General features: G+C 41.2%; 1 protein-coding gene across 1 annotated transcript in view; it reads left to right on the forward strand.

Moving 5' to 3' along the window:
* Positions 1–11610: 11610 nt before the first annotated feature.
* WDR70 (WD repeat domain 70) overlaps positions 11611–18647 on the forward strand; it is a 111863-nt gene continuing 104826 nt past the window's right edge. Inside the window, exon 1 of the mRNA XM_018564597.1 lies at positions 11611–11832. Coding sequence (XP_018420099.1) covers positions 11611–11832 — 222 coding nt within the window. The remainder of the gene's footprint in view (positions 11833–18647) is intronic.

Raw genomic sequence — 18647 nt, forward strand, 5'->3', positions numbered from 1 at the left:
GGGAGCGATAACGGGTGTAATCAGAGCCGCCTCTCTGAGTGTAGCTGAAGCTGCCTGGATGAAAGAGAGTGAGCGCAGAGATCTAGCTCCGTCTCTGGATGGAACACTGCCGCCGCGGCACTCGCTCGCTCGCTTCTGTTTTCTCTTCTCCTTCTCGGGCTCGGCCGCTCTGTAGCTGCAGCAGGCGAGAAAGAGAAGAGAAAACAGAAGCGAGCGAGCGATCTCCGCGGCGGTAGTGTCCCATCCCTAGTCCCACCGGCGAGGCAACATTGCTGAGATTCCACTCGCCCCCCTGCAATTTTCACTCGCCAATTGCGAGGGGACGAGTGGAAATTTTGAGGCCTGACCTAAGTTATTTATAAAGCAGCTGCTTGAGGGTTGTCACGTTTCTAGGAGGTAGTGCAGATTTTTGGATTCATTTACTGTTAATTAAATAGTATGTTATTGATTAAAAATGATGGATTATTGAAAGCATAAAATGCCAGCAAAAACCTTTTAACTACTTTGATTAAATTGAGAACAACAAAAATATGCACTCGGACCCAACGTCTTTGCAGGCTGTATGTTTGGCCTGCCCCCTACACTACTCTTGTCTGACACCTATTGAACCACTGGAGCGGAGGCTAATAAGGAACATTGCCTGCTCACAGGAACAAGAAGTTCAAATCTTTACACATGTGGATGAAAGGAAGCAACCACAAAATGTTTTTATATATGCAGCTTAAAGTGCACTTACTTGTTTTGTTTTATTAGTAGAGTGACCAAAATATAGAATTTCTGACTGGTTATTTAGTCCATGCCCTCATGTCCTGCCATTGGGGACCCCTCCATTCTCTTCATTCTAGTATTGGTGTAATTGAGAGTGATCTTCTCAATGGAGTCAGACAACAATAAAAAAAAAAAACTGACAGACGTTCTAACCATTACTTAACCTATTCAAAATGGAAAAGGAAAAAAAACAACTTTTGTCTGCAGTTGGACTTTTTCTTACCATTAATATATTCATTGTAGGTTATGCTTTACAAGATCTGTAAAATCTGAAAACCATCTGTATGGAGGATGGGAAATATATTGATCTATTGTAGGTCTCTCCTCTTGAGGACAATCACACAGGCTTTCCCCTGGGTGTCGTTGCAACAAAGTACATCTAAGCAGTGGCTTTAATGAGATAATTCAACCCATGCAGTGGAGAGTGACTTTGAGCAGTTCTCGACTGCGGGAAGAGAAAAACAGAGTTTACAACTTTACCATCAATTTTATTATTTACTTCTGGCAGCACACTTGTTTTGATATGCAGTCTTTAAAAACAACTGTGCTAAATGACTTAAGTGAATAAATCAATTTAGCTTGCCTCTTTGTAGTTTATAATTGATTATTGTAATATGTCCTATGAAAATAACTTGTCTCTATTTTATTTTCTAACGTCTGCAAGATCCATGCCCTAAGAGTCCCAAACCGGCCAGCTTTATCATGTAGAATTCCTGCTAGGAAGTCTTTTGCCTTGGCCCACTCCCTGTGTCTGTGTCTTGCTACCATTAGCCCTGGTTCACACCTAGGAAGTTTTGAGCAGTTAGAAAAGCGCTTTTAACACAAGAAATCCCATGATTTTCATTAGCCCGGGTTCACACCCGAGCAGAAAAACGCCTAGCAGGAAACGCCAGATGCCTGAAAAGATACAGTAGCTTCTTTTGGGCAATTAAAAGCTCTTTTCCTCCCCATAGACTTCATTGGAAATGGCCAATGCACATTTTTGTGAGCGTTTTTGCACGTTTATATACGTGTTCTTCCAATGCCCACAATTTTGCTGCCAATCAAAATGCGCGTCTTCATGTACGCGCATACATGCGCAAATAACTGCATGTTGCTAACGCGCGTACAAACACCCAAAAACGGTGCCGCCTAGGTGTGAACCAGGGCTCAATGATGCAACCATCATATTGTTCAGCCAGTAGTAAGGCATGGGGCAGGTACAGACTGCTGAAGCACCAGCTTCCTAGTAGGAAAGACCATATTACCATAATGCCGCGTCATCTTGGCGTTCTTAGTGGGCACTGGAAAAGCATATATTACACATGCATGCACCCCTAGTGAGATACAGACACTGTCGTCCCACAAAAAAAGTTAAAACAGTCAGTTCCCTGCAAAAAACAAATAGAAATTACACTTGCCTCTCTGGCAGCCCGCGTCCTCTGTTTTCAATCCTTTGAATCATCTCAGCTTCTGTCAGGATCTTCGGTATTTGAAAGTTACAGGAGTGTGGGATGCCTGAGTTTGCCGATGCGCTGTGGTTTCTACCACTGACCCTCACACCACTGCTGTGTCCCGTAGTGATGTAGGAGAGCAAAGGATGGAGCCATGGCACGTGACGTGGTATACAGGCTTCCAACACTCCCAGTCGTGTCAAATGCTAAAGATTCTGACAGAGGCTGTAGCGCTTCAACAGAGTGAAGATGTAAAGCACATGAAACTATAGAGGTAAGTGTAATCCCAGTACAGTTTTGTATTAAAGCAGGTGGTCTTTTGGCTTCTAGTACATTATGGTACTTTTACATGAGCTTTAGAGCTTTAAAAAAAACAGGTTCCACTAATGTAGTTCTTGCAGAACATAGAGTTGCAGGGATTGGGAAAAACTTTTAACACTGCCTGGGGATTTTTTAACATCCAGCTTTTATTCACATGGTTTGGAGTCGTATTAAATAGAAGATGTAGGGGAGCACTTGCAATATTCTGTAATTATGCACAGCATATGTGCATATTATTGCGAACGTATCTTTGACAGTTCTGCACTCGCTCTTGCCATTCTACGGCCACCAGCGCCATCTTTGTTCTTCATAGTTGAAGTTTCTCCTGGTGCCATGTCTTTCTTCTTTATCAACTGGGCAACCTGTGATAATGCACCAATGTATTTACACCATCCCAGCACTTGCTGGGAGTGTACACTGATGATGTGCAGAAAGCAGTGGAGAAAGTGAAAAAGGTTGGCAGTAAAAAAAAAAAAAAGGTAAAGGAGTTTTTGGAAGACATACAAACCTAAAAACGACATGCTAGCAAAGCTTTTTTTCATGGTCCAGGTTTACTTTAAATCTTCTATCCTATGGCAGTATTTAATTTTTTCAAACCCTTTTCGCTGCTATCTTTAACGATGCCTACAGTAAAACTACTGCTTAAAGTGACATTAAAACCACCCCCCCCCCACCCCCCCGCTAGTGTAAGGACTTACCTTAAATTATGACTCTTGATCCGATTTTCTTCTTTCCAGTAGTTTTCAGGAGCCCCTACAGCGCTGGTGCCGGTCTCTGATCCAGCACTGACTCCTCTCTCTTCCTGACACTTCCTGTCCCACAGAGTCTGTGAGGGTGCACACTGCGTGCATTAACTTACCCTGTGTGTCTCCTCTTGTTCCGGGCTGAAGAACTCTATGCGCATGCGCCTGCCCCATGATCCTTTGCGGCCGCCAGAGAATCAGACTGGAGTGAGCAGCAGAGACACAGGTAAGCTATAATCCGTTAAACTTTTAAAAAAAATGTTTTTGCATATATCTACTGCTCGCTAGCAGTAGATATATGCAAAAAAAATGTGAGGGTTTAATTATTCTTTAATGGGCTCGTAAGTAATCATATTAATGTTAATGGCGTGGCGTATAAATATTCATTTATATTTACACATATCACTGGTTATGTAGTACGCATAGCTGTACTTGCTTTGTGTGCTTTTTTTGCTTTATACATTTTTTTTAACCTTTTTTTAAATTAAGACCTGTAACATGGTTCCAGAGCAGACAGTGTTTCCTTTCAGACTGTCTCTCTCTTATTAAATCTCCATAGTGCGGAAAAAAAAAGAGCAGGTGTGAAGAAAGGGAGAGGGGCCAGTCACTCCTCTAAAGGTGGCCATACACCATACAACCGCTTTTTTGACCAGACATTGCACCCTCGTTCAATTTAATTGGCCTATTTTTATTGATCGAATGACCAGATATTCGTTTGAGCATGTGCAGTTTTCATCTTGAGATTTTTGTTTCACCAAAAACGCCACTAACCCGTTGATATTCATCCAATTAGACGAAAGTTTTCTTGCCAGCTTGAAAGACGAAAATCTGCCAGTTGTGCACTTCCCAGCAACTGCCAGATTTTCAGACAAAAATGCGATCTCAGACGAAAATTGTAAGGTGTATGGGCACCTTAATCATTGACCTTTTCTGTGTTCGTGCTTTGTAAACAGACTTTTTTTAAATTAATTGACCGAAAATACAAATGCGCATTTGCTACAATACCCACCTTGTCTCTAGCACTATCTCCTGCAGAAGCTCTACTTTGCGGCTAGTTCTCTTCCTGCTTGAATGACAGCCAGCGTCATTTAGCACACTTCCTGTAAGCCCAGGCTGTCATGGACACACCTCCTGGGGTACGTCAGCACTTCAACCTGGGTTTGCAGTGCAGAACTGCTGTAAAGTCTTAAACTTTAAAACCAGCACCGTACTCTGCATGATTGAAGATTGCCTATTACAGGTGCTAGAAAAAGACCCTAGTATGTCACGTGACCAGTGATATTTTTCAGTTACCTGACGAAATAAAGAATTAACATGTTTTTAACAGTTTTAGTTTTTATTCTGGAACGTAACTTATACAAAAACGATGCATATTCTGTTTTAAATGTCATGAATGGGTGGGCTAATTAAACTACTTCAATGTAGGTTTGATAGAGGAGATTGGATCCAGCCAGATTTCCTGAGCACGGCTACACCGTAGGGTGCCATGCTATTTTACTCAGGCCCAGCTACCTCCTGTAGAGGATTTGGAGCAGATTCGATTTGCTGGTTGCTGGACTCTTCCCGGCTTCATTAGTTAGTTCTCCTTGGGGCCATGCTGCAGAAATATTTCATTCATTGTAGTGTGTTTTAAGTGACTGGGAATCTCTCTCCTGATAATCATAAAACATGTTCAATGTGTTGTGCAGATGTGCACTGTGTTTGTTAGTGTTCTACTACAGTTTTAGCTTCTGATTCCTTCTTTTTGCAGTTTTAACAACATCTCCCCCACATTCTGATCCCTAATAGAAGTAAATGGCCATTGTTACAAAGCCAGCAGGATACTTTGTACTCTTTACCGTAATTAGCTATTGGAAAAAGGTTGAAGAGGTACTATGTTATCCATGACTCAAATCAGAGGAACATTAACGTGTATTTGTGGACAAAAAGTTCATCCATGCAATACATGAACAATTCCCCATTTACATCCTTGCAATACATGAAGAATTACCCTTTTACAAATTCTAAAAGCGCAAAACAATACCTAATCTGCCAAAAAGCCAATGCGCTCCTAACTTCCTGTTGTGGGCTGACAATTCTGCCTCCAGTGCACTGGAGTTAAACCTCTCCCTAGTGGGATGTTTGCTACTAATTTTTTATTTTTTAAGCTGTGAGCATCCTAGGGACTGGTCACACCGAAACCTTTTGGTATCTAAAAATAGCAATAAAGTTACCAACATGCTTTTTTCTGTCACACATTCCCTTGGAAGCTCATGAGATGCTGTCACAGGTTAGCGATACCTTTTGTTTGTCTAGCTATTCAGATATTCCCTACTTTTGTATCTTTTTGCCTAGAAGAGTGCTCACATCAATAGAGTTATCACTATAAATACTTACATACATCTGTGAATTTCAAGGTAGGAGTTAGCGATGTTCAGATGCCAAGTACCGTACTCGGTACAAGTACAGATACTTTTCCAGCTCCAAGACTACACTAGAGAAAAATTCAAAAGTTAGGAGGCAGCTGTCATTTTTAAGGAGCACACGGAGCTCCTGGGATTTTTACATCTCTGTTTTAATGTATGATTTGTTTTATATAAATATATATAAGGGATTCAACGATAACATTTTTTCAAGTATAAGTACTGATACCTGTCCAAGTACTCACAGATACAAGTACTGATACATTTTTGTTTATTGTCATGTGACAGTTTTTCTAAAACACTATAGACTAATGATTTCAGGACAGTGGTGGAGCACCAGAGCCAGGTCCCAGCTGCAACCCCTGCATCCCTGGTAGTTCTCATGAAACTGGCAAGTATCGGCAGTGGTATGTAAAGATCCCTAATAGGAGTGCATTAAATTTCGATTGTGGAGACACCTAATGTTGCCAAGTGCTCAATCACAGTATATTGTTTAAATCGGGCTGACAAACCATTACTTTTAACATTGACAGTGCAGCTCTGAACTCCCAACTACGTGGCGTCAGCCCCGTCTATGTCATTTTGGATGAATTACAAAGAATACAGAGCCCCTCCACACCTCCATAACCCCTCCACAGGCAGCAAGCACAGGAAGATCACACGATTTCTGGTGAAATCGACAGGTATTTTGGCAGTCATTGGGCAGGTATAATAAACCACTTTCAATTATCTACTTAGCAGACCAAAAGGCAATGAATAAGAGACATTCATTGTAAGGGTTTAAATATACAATTTTTCCTTGTTTGACTGCAGTAAGCTGAAACCTAGTTGCTGTTGGCTATTACGATTTTCACCAAAGCATTACATTTGCCCTATCATATTAAATCAGCATGCTAGTTTGTCTGGGTAGTCCTAATACACCTACACTAAGCAAGCAAATCACAGAAGCCATAGGTCGCCAACATACAGTATTTGCTTGACCGCACAAAATACAGGTCATGTTATTCCTTATTACGTGTATTACACTGACATTAGCAGACTAAATATAGTTGTGTGACATTATGGGAATATTAGCTCGACATATTCCTAATAATATAAAAACACATTAGGTCTAATGTTTTTCTGTATTGTGCTTATTACCTGGAATGATGTGAGAACCATACGTGACAGGCCGCCACAGTACCGTGTGGGTTTTCCTGCAGACCTTTCGAATAAAATTTACTCTTAACATTTCCTAGACTGTCCATTGAAGAAGAAAATGTCCTAGTGCTTAATTAGGGTAATTGTTTTAATGGCACTGCAAAGAAAACACTATTAGTGATAATTACCACTCTAAGAGATGGATGACTCCGTACACACAATTCTCCTCATGAACCCACCATGGAATCTGTTCCAGAAGCCATGATGGATGCGGTGAGGGAGGAATAACCACGATCACAGGGTGTGACACAATACAGGGTCTGCGGCTACATGTTCACACACCAGCTGTACTTCTAGCAGACGTGAGAATAGCCGTGTTTCTGCGGGACACGGTGGCGTGCCGCTGGAACAGAAGGGGACGCGGCTGGAAGACAAATGAGCAGGAATGTTATTTTACTGATCTGGTTCATACTTCTGTCAGTAATGTGTTTCTCTTTTTCTGGAGAGGTGGCTTTTGGAACGTACACGTCAAAAGTGCTGCTAAACCTCAAGCACAAAATAGTTTATATAGAAGATCTATGGATAACTCTTGTAGATATTTGGTAGCGCTTGCCAGGTTCTAACTAAGGTGGGAACACTTCAGTGCCTATCGGTGAGAAGAATGCAGTTTTTAAGAAGCCAGCAATCATTTGTTGAGTTCACCATGGGTAATCATTTTTGGCTTAGGATGAATTTATCTTGAAGAATGTTCCATAAACTTGTAGGTCCAGCTCTGTGGAACTTACAAGTTTATTTCACTGAAGAAAGGAGGAGGGGAGAGGATATCGCACATGTCGGTCTATTAAGGGGCAGTATAGTGTTTGATACAGAGAAGTCCTACCCTTGTAACTCTCAACAGCAGCTGATGTCAGTGACATCCATAGATATGGGACATTTGTAAATCTGTATATGAGTTGCAGTCATAAAAATATGTCACTGGAAACATGCACGAATGTGAAAAGCACATCAAAGCGTATTTCTATTACTTTTCGTAAAGCATATCTAAATCCTGAAGCAAAAATGAATATATTGAAGCCTCCTAGTCCTTAGATAAGGGAACTGCATTTTTTTCAGGCTTTCTCCCCTAATTTTCACTTGCTAATACTGTGGAAGCATGCCTGCCTTTGTTCCTCTCCATTGGATAGGTGCTGATGGGATTAATATTTTACATAAGAAAGACAAGGTTAGTTGTGCTTTCTGTTAAACTCACAGGGAGTGAGAAGGATATCTAGAGGTTTATAAAGAATTCGCAGAGCCATTCACTCTGCAAATCTCTGTAAACGTTTGTTCTGGGCAAAAATAAATGTTCTTTGTATATTTTCTTTTCAGGTTGAATGTAATGCCACATTATGGCCATTAGATGGCTTTGAGGAGCCTAGGAAATAGGTATTCACTATGCTATATCTGTAAAAAATAAGTCAAGGCAACTGGACTTGCTGTATTTTTCTTGAAGATGTTTCACTAGTCTTTCGATTGTCTTGACTTACTTTTTACAGATATACCATGACCTGGATGAATGAGAACCTTCACAGACATATTCACTATGCTTATCAGCACCATCTAGTGGCAATAATGCTGTATTACATTTGATTTGATTCAAAAATATACTAAGAACCTTTTGTCTCTACTCACACACAACAAATGTTCACAAAGATTTGCAGGGGGAATAGCTGTGAATTGATTATAAATAAACTATTGGGAAGATTATGTATTTTCTGTACTTGTTTGTAAAGGTTCTTATTTATTCAAGTCATGGTATTGCTATTAGTAGTTAGTCACATTCAACTGGACTTGTTTTGTGCTGTTGAAGATGTTTTATAGCTTATCCACGCCACTTATTCAGTTCTAATGAGTGTCAGAAACATACCTCAGCATTTATATCTGCACAAGGTAGCACAGTCACCAAAGGATGGGATTATGTAATTAGAAAAGGGTGGTTGCACATCTTTCAAATCTCCTATCCTGTTCCTTGACAATCAACATCTGCCTTGGCACATACCTTGGTAATTGAATTAGGTGATTAGATTAGGGTAACTGCTACCTGCGTGGATATATAGTGGCTTGCAAAAAGTAGTCACTCCGCTTGGTATTTTTCCTATTTTATTGCATTACCACCTGGAATTAAAATGGATTTTTATTTGGATTACATGTAATGGACATACAAAAAATAGTCCAAAATAGTTTTCAAAGCTTATAAAAGGGAAAAGTGGTGCTTGTATATGTATTCACCTATAGATATACATACTGTATATATGAAGTCCCTTCATAAGATCTGGTCCAACCAATTATCTTCCAAAGTCACATACTGGAATTAGTTAAATAAAGACCACCTGTGTGCAAAGTGTCACATGATCTCAGTATATCTACACCTGTTCTGAAAGGCCCCGGAGTCTGCAACACCACTGAGCAAGGGGCACCATTAAGCAAGCGGCACCATAAAGACCAAGCAGCTCTCCAAACAGGTCAGGAACAAAGTTATGGATAAGTACAAATCAGGGTTGGGTTATAAAGAAATATCTGAAACTTTAAACATCCTATGGAGCACCATTAAATCCATTATTAAGAAATTGGAAGAATATGGCATCACAACAAACCTGCCAAGAGAGGGCCGTCCACCCAAACTCACGGACCAGGCAAGGAGGGCATTAATCAGAAAGGCAACAAAGAGACCAGAGATAACCCCGAGTGAGCTGCAAAACGGCACAGCAGAGTTTTGAATTTCTGTTCATAGGACCACTTTAAGCCGTACACTCCACAGAGCCGGCCTTCATGGAGGAGTGGTCAGAAAAAAGTCAATGCTTATAGAAAAAAAAAAGCAAACACTTTTATTTGCCAAAAGGCATTTGGGAGATTTGGGAAGAAGGTTCTTTGTTCAGATTAGACTAAAACTGAGGTTTTTTTGGCCTTCAAAGAAACCGCCTTTCTGACGCAAACTCAAAACCTCTCATTACCTCGAACACCATCCCTGCAGTGAAGCATGGCAGCAGCATCATGCTGTGGGGATGTTTTCATCGGCAGTGACAAACTGGTCAGATTTGAAGGAATGATGGATGACGCTAAATACAGGGAAATTCTTGAGGGAAACATTTTTCAGTCTGCCAGAGATTTGAGATTGGGACGGCGGTTTACCTTCCAGCAGGACAATGACCCTAAAAAAATAAAAAAATGCAAACAAATAACAAAAATAAAGTTTATAAAATAAAATTAAAAATAGAAAAAAACTTTTTTTGGTGTGTCATTTTAAATAAAAAAATGTTTTATTATAATCTTCTGAACAACGGGAACAGACATCAAAACAAAAGTGACCCTTCCCTATGCTATCCAAAACTAAAAAATGTTTTTTTGGCAAAGTGGTAGGCATGTTGTGTAAATCAAATGATACAAACTCCCAAAATATCCATTTAAATTCCAGGTGATAAAGCAACAAAATAGAAAAAATGCCAAGGGAGTGAATACGTTTGACAAGTGACAAATAGCACCTCGCGCCAAACCCTGTGTAGCTGCAAGCACTATAAGAAGTGTTAACCTCTGAATGTATCAAATTATAATAATGAATGTGCTGCGCTTCATCTAGAACAATAAATAAATAAACAAATCTCTATAATAAGTGCTAAACAATACAGGCAACCCGTACTTACGAACTGAGGTCCATAGGCTGCAACGGTCTGTGTCCCTTCAAATCCCCGCTGTTCTCCCCGCCTGTGTTGGCAAAGGCAGCGGGGACACAGACCACTGCATTCCTCCGCTGCTGTACCGTCCGGTTCCTCCTTCTTCCGGTGTATCTGCACCTCCTCTTCTGCCGGTCCATCCACTCCTCTTCCCGGGTGCATCCGCTCCTCTTCTCCCTGTCCGTCCGCTCCTCCTCCCGGTTACTCCCATTGTCTGCTGTCAATCAGCAGGGGAGGACCTGATGGAGAACTTTCTCCTTCCGGCCCCATCTCTGCTGATTGGCAGTGGGCAGATGCAATAGTCAGCCTGCTATTGGCTATTTCAATTTGAAATAGCCAATAGCAGGCTGGCTATTGTTCCCAGCATTAAAATAAAAAAATAAATTTAAAAAAAGGTTTAAAAAATAAAATTAAAAAGACAAAGAAAAGTTGTAAAAAAGTTAAATAAATAAAAATTAAAAATGCAAACAACAAAAATAAAGTTTATAAAATAAAATTAAAAATAGAAAAAAACTTTTTTTGGTGTCATTTTAAATAAAAAATCTTTTTATTATATTATAATCTTCTGAACAACGGGCAACAACAGACATCAAAACAAAAGTGACCCTTCCCTATGCTATCCAAAATGAAAAAAAAAATATTTGGGCTGGAGTTACACTTTAAATGTACCTGTTCCGACTTACATACAAATTCAACTTAAGTACAAACCTACAGTTCCTATCTTGTATGTAACCCGGGGACTGCCTGTACATGCAATCAAAGTTTATAAGAAGAGCAATTGTGAACACTTTGATTGCATGGAGTGAATACTTTTGCAAGCCACTGTAGCTGCTATGTATGTTCCTGACACTCATGAAAAAGTGTCTATAAAACATCTTCAACATTATTTAACAAGTCCAGTTAAATGTGACTAACTACTACTACTAGCTATTTTCTAGAAAATGAATGCAGCCACTACATCAGTGACTGGTAAGATGCAATATATTACATTTTTGTTTATAGTTTAGGTATCCTTTACATTTTACAATAGTAATGCAAAATGGGACCTTTTTCAGGTAACACTTTAGTCTTCTATTAAAAATCAATGGCGACATGCATGACTGCTTTAATAAACAATATTTTCATATACTGTATATATTATAGCACTGTGCGGACGTGGGATGTGTCCAAAGACAAGAAGCATAAAAGCATCTTCAAACCAAGATCTGCTCAAGGAAAACGTGTGATCCCAACTTGTGCCACCTACAATAGAGATGGCAAGCTAATAGCCGCAGGATGCCAGGATGGAACCATACAAATCTGGGACAGAAATATGAGCGTAAGTAGCAGAATATTATATTCCTTTCTGTATGTACATGCTTACATTGTTTTATTTTTTCGTGGTTTTAGATTTTAAAGTGGACCTGTTGTGCATAACCAAAATATCTGTAGCTTTTCTCATGGGCCGTGTTACATTTTGTAGATACCATCACATATACTGTCATTACATTTTCAGAGTTTGGGACACATTACAGGCCTGCCTATGACCAATCAGGAGCATGCGGGGAAGAGTATACACACAACCAAATGTATCTAAGGCATGCTGCATGCCTTATGTCAATGAATATATAACCCCCTTTGGAATACTCCGTACTTGCATTTGTTTATTGTTTCGTTGTTTGCTGCATTTGTTCATATATTTTGAATGTTACAGGTATGCTTTAATAGTGATTAAGGGACATATAAACTAAACTAAAGCATGTAAAAGTTAAACTATGCTACAGGAGGGACTCAGAGGACCAAAAATAATTGCTATGGAAATCAAAATATTTGATTTTGCCCATAGTTCCACTTAAATATAATGTAACTTTTTGTTATTGGATAAAAACCCTCATTCTCTGTTCCCCAGTTGCATTCCTGCATTGTCACATGGCATGGCCCACTGTTGTCTGCATTGGGATAACGATGCAGAGCATGACATGCCTTTGATGCTAGAGCAAGTGGCAGAAAGAGGAGATCGGCAACACTAAGATGGAAGATAAAAAAACAGATGGAAAAATGGAATAGTGATAATTTATACACACTGAGGGGAACTTATCAAAACTGGAGCAGCTGTGAATGGCAACCAATCAGCTTCTCTTTTTTATTTTCAAATCTTAACTGAACAAATAGAAGAGAAAAGCAGATTGGTTGCTGTGCACAGCTGCTCCAGTTTTAGTCTGCTCCAGTTTTGATAAATTCCCTTCAGGGTGTTACCAAAATAAATGTCATCCAGCTTGGGTTCAGACCTACACTTTATTGCCAAAAGTATTGGGACTCCTGCCTTTACACGCACATGAACTTTAATGGCATCCCAGTCTTAGTCCGTAGGGCTCAATATTGAGTTGGCCCAACCTTTACAGCTATAACAGCTTCAACTCTTCTGGGAAGGCATCCACAAGGTTTAGGAGTGTGTCTATGGGAATGTTTGACCGTTCTTCCAGAAGAGCATTTGTGAGGTCAGGTACTGATGTTGGACGAGAAGGCCGGGCTCGCAGTCTCCGCTGTAATTCATCCCAAAGGTGTTCGATCGGGTTGAGATCAGGACTCTGTGCAGGCCAGTCAAGTTCCTCCACCCCAAACCCGCTCATCCATGTCTTTATGGACCTTGTTTTGTGCACTGGTGCGCAGTCATGTTGGAACAGGAAGGGGCCATCCGCAAACTGTTCCCACAAAGTTGGGAGCATGAAATTGTCCAAAATGTCTTGGTATGCTGATGCCTTAAGAGTTCCCTTCACTAGAACTAAGGGGCCAAGCCAAACTCCTGAAAAACAACCCCACACCATAATCCCCCCTCCACCAAACTTTACACTTGGCACAATGCAGTCAGGCAAGTACCGTTCTGGCAACCGCCAAACCCAGACACATCCATCGGATTGCCAGACAGAGAAGCGTGATTCGTCACTCCAGAGAACATGTCTCCACTTCTCTAGAGTCCAGTGGCGGCGTGCTTTACACCACTGCATCCGAGGCTTTGCATTGCACTTGGTGATGTAAGGCTTGGATGCAGCTGCTTGGCCATGGGAACCCATTCCATGAAGCTTTTTATGCACTGTTGTTGTGCCAATCTGAAGGCCACACGAAGTTTGGGGGTCTGTAGCTATTGAATTTGCTGACAGTTGGCGACTTCTGCGTGCTGTGCCCTTCAGCATGCGCTGACTCTGCTCTGTCATTTTATGTGACCTACCACTTCATGGCTGAGTTGCTGTTGTTCCCTGTTGCTCCCACTTTGTTATAATACCACTAACAGGTGACCGTGGAATATTTAGTGGAAAGGAAATTTCACGGATGGACTTATTGCACAGGTGGCAACCTATCACGGTACCACGCTTGAATTCACTGAACTCCTGATAGCGACCCATTCTTTCACAAATGTTTGTAGAAGCGTCTCCGTGTCTAGGTGCTTGATTTTATACACCTATGGCCATGGAGGTGATTGGAACACCTGAATCCAATGATTCCCCAACACTTTTGGCAATATAGTGTCCTTTTAAAGGGTATTTATGGTCAAAAACGAAAAATAAACCTGTATTTCGATATTTAATTTCTATAAGTTCTATCCCACTCCTAATAACCATATTGATCTAGAAGTTTGTAAACATATTTACTGTGACGGACTGAACCATCACTGGGGCTGCTGGAGGAGCCTGAGGGCTAGCCTCCTTCCTAGAGACTATGGACCTAGGACTATAGAGACCCCCCCTTGTGGGTTGAACTAGGTGTCCGGGGCCCATGGACGGCTGTTGCGGGGGACCCTGGCCCTACAGCCGTCCAATTTCACAATTCAATACCGGCTCTGGAAACCCACTGTAAATGACAATGGTGCACATATCAGCCCTCCCATTCAAGCTATCAGACCAATCCCTGTTTACCCTGTTTCAAGTCCTCATTTGCATGGCCAAGAGGACCTAAGTGAGGACTAGAGGATACTTTGCAGTTGACCAATAGGAAGGTGGTCGGTTGGGCCACCTTCAAACTGTTCTTTATAAAAGTGTGTGTGTGCATCCAATAAAGGAGATTCCTGTTTGAACTTACATGCAGCCTGCCTGGTGTTTGTTCTGAGCTATCACCACTGGATACGAACGGCACATAGCTGTAGTACGAATCCCAAATTATCGGATGTCCGAAATATCAGACGCTGCAGTCTGAAATCTAAGGAGTGCCGGGAGAGTGGAACCGAGCGAGCAGGGGCTCGTTACATTTACCATTTGTGTCTTGAATTGAATTGTGATTATAATGCCTTCCCTATGTTGTAAAGCACTGCACAAACTGTTGGCGCTATATAAATCCTGTATAATAACAATATTAATAATAATATTTATTGAAGATGCCCATACGATGAACATTCTCAATGTACTGACACAATTCCACTCAGTGTTGTGATATGAACTTCCTTGTTTCACTACTCGAACTAAACCTGCCATCTGAACTACAACTTAACCTCTGAACTTCCTACAATGTAGCATTACCATTGCTTGCTGAAAGCCATGCATGATGAGATATGTAGTCTTGAAAAATCGAGATCGCATAACATGCAGCAGCAGGGAAAGAGATACAAAGCACACTGGGAATCCAGGAAGTTGATGAAAGTGATGGGCAGACAGAAGGCAGCACTTACGACGTAAAAGGGATTTTTTCAAGTAAGCTTTGATTGCATTATCAAAAGCAACTCTAGTATGTCTTCCTATTACAATGCTGATGTTAGAACAGGATGGCATTTGCTGTGAATTTAGAACTGCTTCAAGAGATTCATCTACAGAATCCAGGCAAAGTAAAAATACTAATTTTGAGTAGACTGATCATAAAAGATGCATCACCAGAAAACTGGTGTTCTATAAAAGATTTTATATTGATTGGGATGTTTGATGAAGGTGTAATGAAAAAAAGACGCACTTAATGGAAGACAGGGAAAGCATGTGAAGAAAAGGCTAAGTGTCGTATAGCCAGTGCTGTCCAGGACTGCAAAGTCTGCTAGTCTTCATCAGGATGGGCAGAGTAGATGTGGGGGCCAACTCCTTTTCCATGAGCTGCTTTTCATCCTCTCCCTATGCTCACGTTAGTATATACAGCCCTGACATATTGCTTTTTTTTTCATGGCACGTGGAGGACCACCATATGATTTTATGAAGTTTTAAGTGTTGAGCATTCTGACTTACGTCAGTGGTTTTTCCATTCATTTCTTCTAGATGACCAGCAGATCTCTCATGTCTTTCTACTGCCTGCATACACACAGTGCCTATAAAATGTTATTCAAAATATGTGCAGCCTTCACTTGTAAAAGCCTTCTGCCGAGCCATGAACCTACCTATAGTCACTAAGGTGTTATTTGGTGCTCATTTTGTAAACATATTCACTTGTTAAAAGAACATTATGACTCGGTCATCTTTACAACCAGCCCCTCTCTTTAAATGTCTATTTAACCTTGTGAGAACAGTATTTATAAAGTGAGGACTAAAAATGCTCTGCCTTTGATGAACAGCTTCTATACTAAATCCTTCTATGGCATTATAGAATGCCATTCTGTTAAAACCGGGAGGCAAGTCTCTGTATTAAAGGTTACCTCCAGCAAAACCAAAACAATCAAAACCGAAACAATCTGCTTGTGAATTTTGCTCTCTGTACACCAAGCCATCGCTGTTTCAAAGTGAAAAAATGTTAAGTCAACAGAATGCATAGTGATTTACCGTATAACAAATGTACACTGTATGACCAAACGTTTGTGGACAGCGGGCCATTAAACCAATGGGCGTCCCATTTCAAAACTATGGGCACCCCCTTCCTTTGCAGCTATAACAGCTCTCCGCTTCTGGGAAGGCTTTCCACAAGATTTTGGGCACCCTCCTTCCTTTGCAAGGCTTTCCACAAGATTTTGGGCACCCCCTTCCTTTGCAGCTATAACAGCCTCTCCGCTTCTGGGAAGGCTTTCCACAAGATTTTGTAGTGTGTGGGAATTTGTCCCCATTCAACCAAAGGAGCATTTGTGCGGTCAGTTGTTAGACAGAAGTACTTGGCTCGCAGATTCCAGGCCATCCCAAATGTATTCAATATGGTTGAGTTTTAGTGCGCTGTGAAGGCCACTTGCATTCCTATACACCAAACTCATCAACTTACATCAACGCCCCCAATCTGTTGTAACAAAGTTTGATGCGCACAGTTGTCTAAAATGTCTTTGTATGTCGTAGCAGTAAGAGCATCCTTCACTGGACACACAAACTCCATAATTTGGAGGAGGCGTGTCTGTATACTTTTGGCACTATAAGGCAAGGCAAGAGGAATTTTAAAGGGTCAGTCCAGTCAAAACAATATCAGATTTGAGGGAACTCTGCTACGCCAAATACCCCACCTGACTTCTTCAGTGTTTCAGTTACTGAGATAGGAATATTTCCGTTCTGGAGCTCCCAGCATTCCCTTACCAACCTAGGTGTAAAGGAGAAGTAATAACAATTCCAAAAAGACAATTGGTTCTTCATGACCTGAAAGTGGAGCTTTACCCATTTCTTCAAAAAAACAACAAAGGCACCTCTAGAAATGTCGATCTACAAACACATACTTCTGGATAGTTGCAGGCTTTTTATTTTTTGCATACCTTTTTTTTTTTTCTGTTATTCCCCAGTCTTCTGACAGTGGCCATTTTAACTAAGGGCAGGTTACTAGATCTCTCTTTACATCCTGGAACTCTGGCACATGTAACTATTTATTAGCGGTAATTATATAGCACCAACAATTTGCGCATCGCTTTACATAGTGACACATTTACATCAGTTCCTGCCCTCAAGGAGCTTACAATCTAAGGTCCCTATCTCACATGTACACATACAAGGTCAATTTAGACAGGAGCCAATTAACCTTCCAGCATATATTTGGAGTGTGGGAGGAAACCAGAGTACCTGGAGGAAACCCACACAAACACAGGGAGAACATGCAAACTCCTTGCAGATAGTGTCCAGCCCGGGATTAGCACTTTCCCTAAACTGTGGACTAAGCCTTTCCCTGAGATCTTGTGAGATTACAAATGGAATTTCCCAGCAATGCTCTGCTGATGTAACCTTCCTAGGATGAAATGCTTGAGCACATGCATATACTGAATTCATATCAGTATACAGAACTGTATGGTGATGTGATATTTAGCCAAAGGGGGTAAAGGTCCACTTTAAGCGGAGAAATCTCTCCAAATTTAAATCCAAGATGTGAAACGGCTTATTTGAAAAGACCATGTTGCCAGACCATTAATTTCAAGAAAAAGTTTCCGATTAGGTTATATGTGCATTTAGTGTATTTTAGGCATGTTATGTACTTGTAAAAGTCTCCCATTTCTAGACATCCAAAAGCTGTAAGACTTTTACTGGGTGCCGCCATCTTGAATGTGGTTTCAGCAGACCTAGTAGACTCAGAGCTCCTTCCCCAGCAGCTACATACAAGTTTATGTAGAGAGGTGAAGGAGTGCCCCCATCTTGAATGTTGTTTCAGCTAGACATGTGCACCGGCAAAAAATAGTTTTCGTTTTGATTCGGATTTTGCGTTATTTCGGGATTCGGGTTCGAAAGTTAATTCGTTTTTGGATTCAGACGAAATTTGTTAGCTGTAGTCTGTACGAATTGTCGTTTCGTTTTCGTTCGTTCGTTGCAGCAAAGTGACATTTGAGGAAAAAAAATGTTTTTTTTCAGTCTGCTGAAGAGGGGGAAAAAAAAGCTTGAGGTTCTCCCACAATTCATACCAGACCCTTTCGGTCTGGTAGGCATGTTAGGATGGACCCCCCAAGTTAAAACAAAAAAAAAGTGCGCGGAGTTCCCCCCAAAATCCATACCAGGCCCTTTAAGGTCTGATAGGAATTTTAAGGGGGAAACCCAGCCCCAAAAAATGGGGGGGGGGGGGGAAACTTGGGTTCCCCCCTAACGTACCTACCAGACCCTTGATCCGAGCACAACTGGTAGGGATTTTAAGGGGGAAACCCAACCCCAAAAAATGGGCGGGGGGGGGGAAACTTGGGTTCCCCCCTAACGTACCTACCAGACCCTTGATCCGAGCACAGGCCCGGCATTGGGACACCCTCCCAATGCCGAGGGCATGTGGCCTGGTAAGGCGCAGGAAAGGGGGGGCGATCGAGCGTCCCCCCCC

This window comes from Nanorana parkeri, unplaced genomic scaffold (genome assembly GCF_000935625.1).
Source record: "Nanorana parkeri isolate BGI_ZX_2015 unplaced genomic scaffold, ASM93562v1 scaffold764, whole genome shotgun sequence".
NCBI classification, from domain to species: Eukaryota; Metazoa; Chordata; class Amphibia; order Anura; family Dicroglossidae; genus Nanorana; species Nanorana parkeri.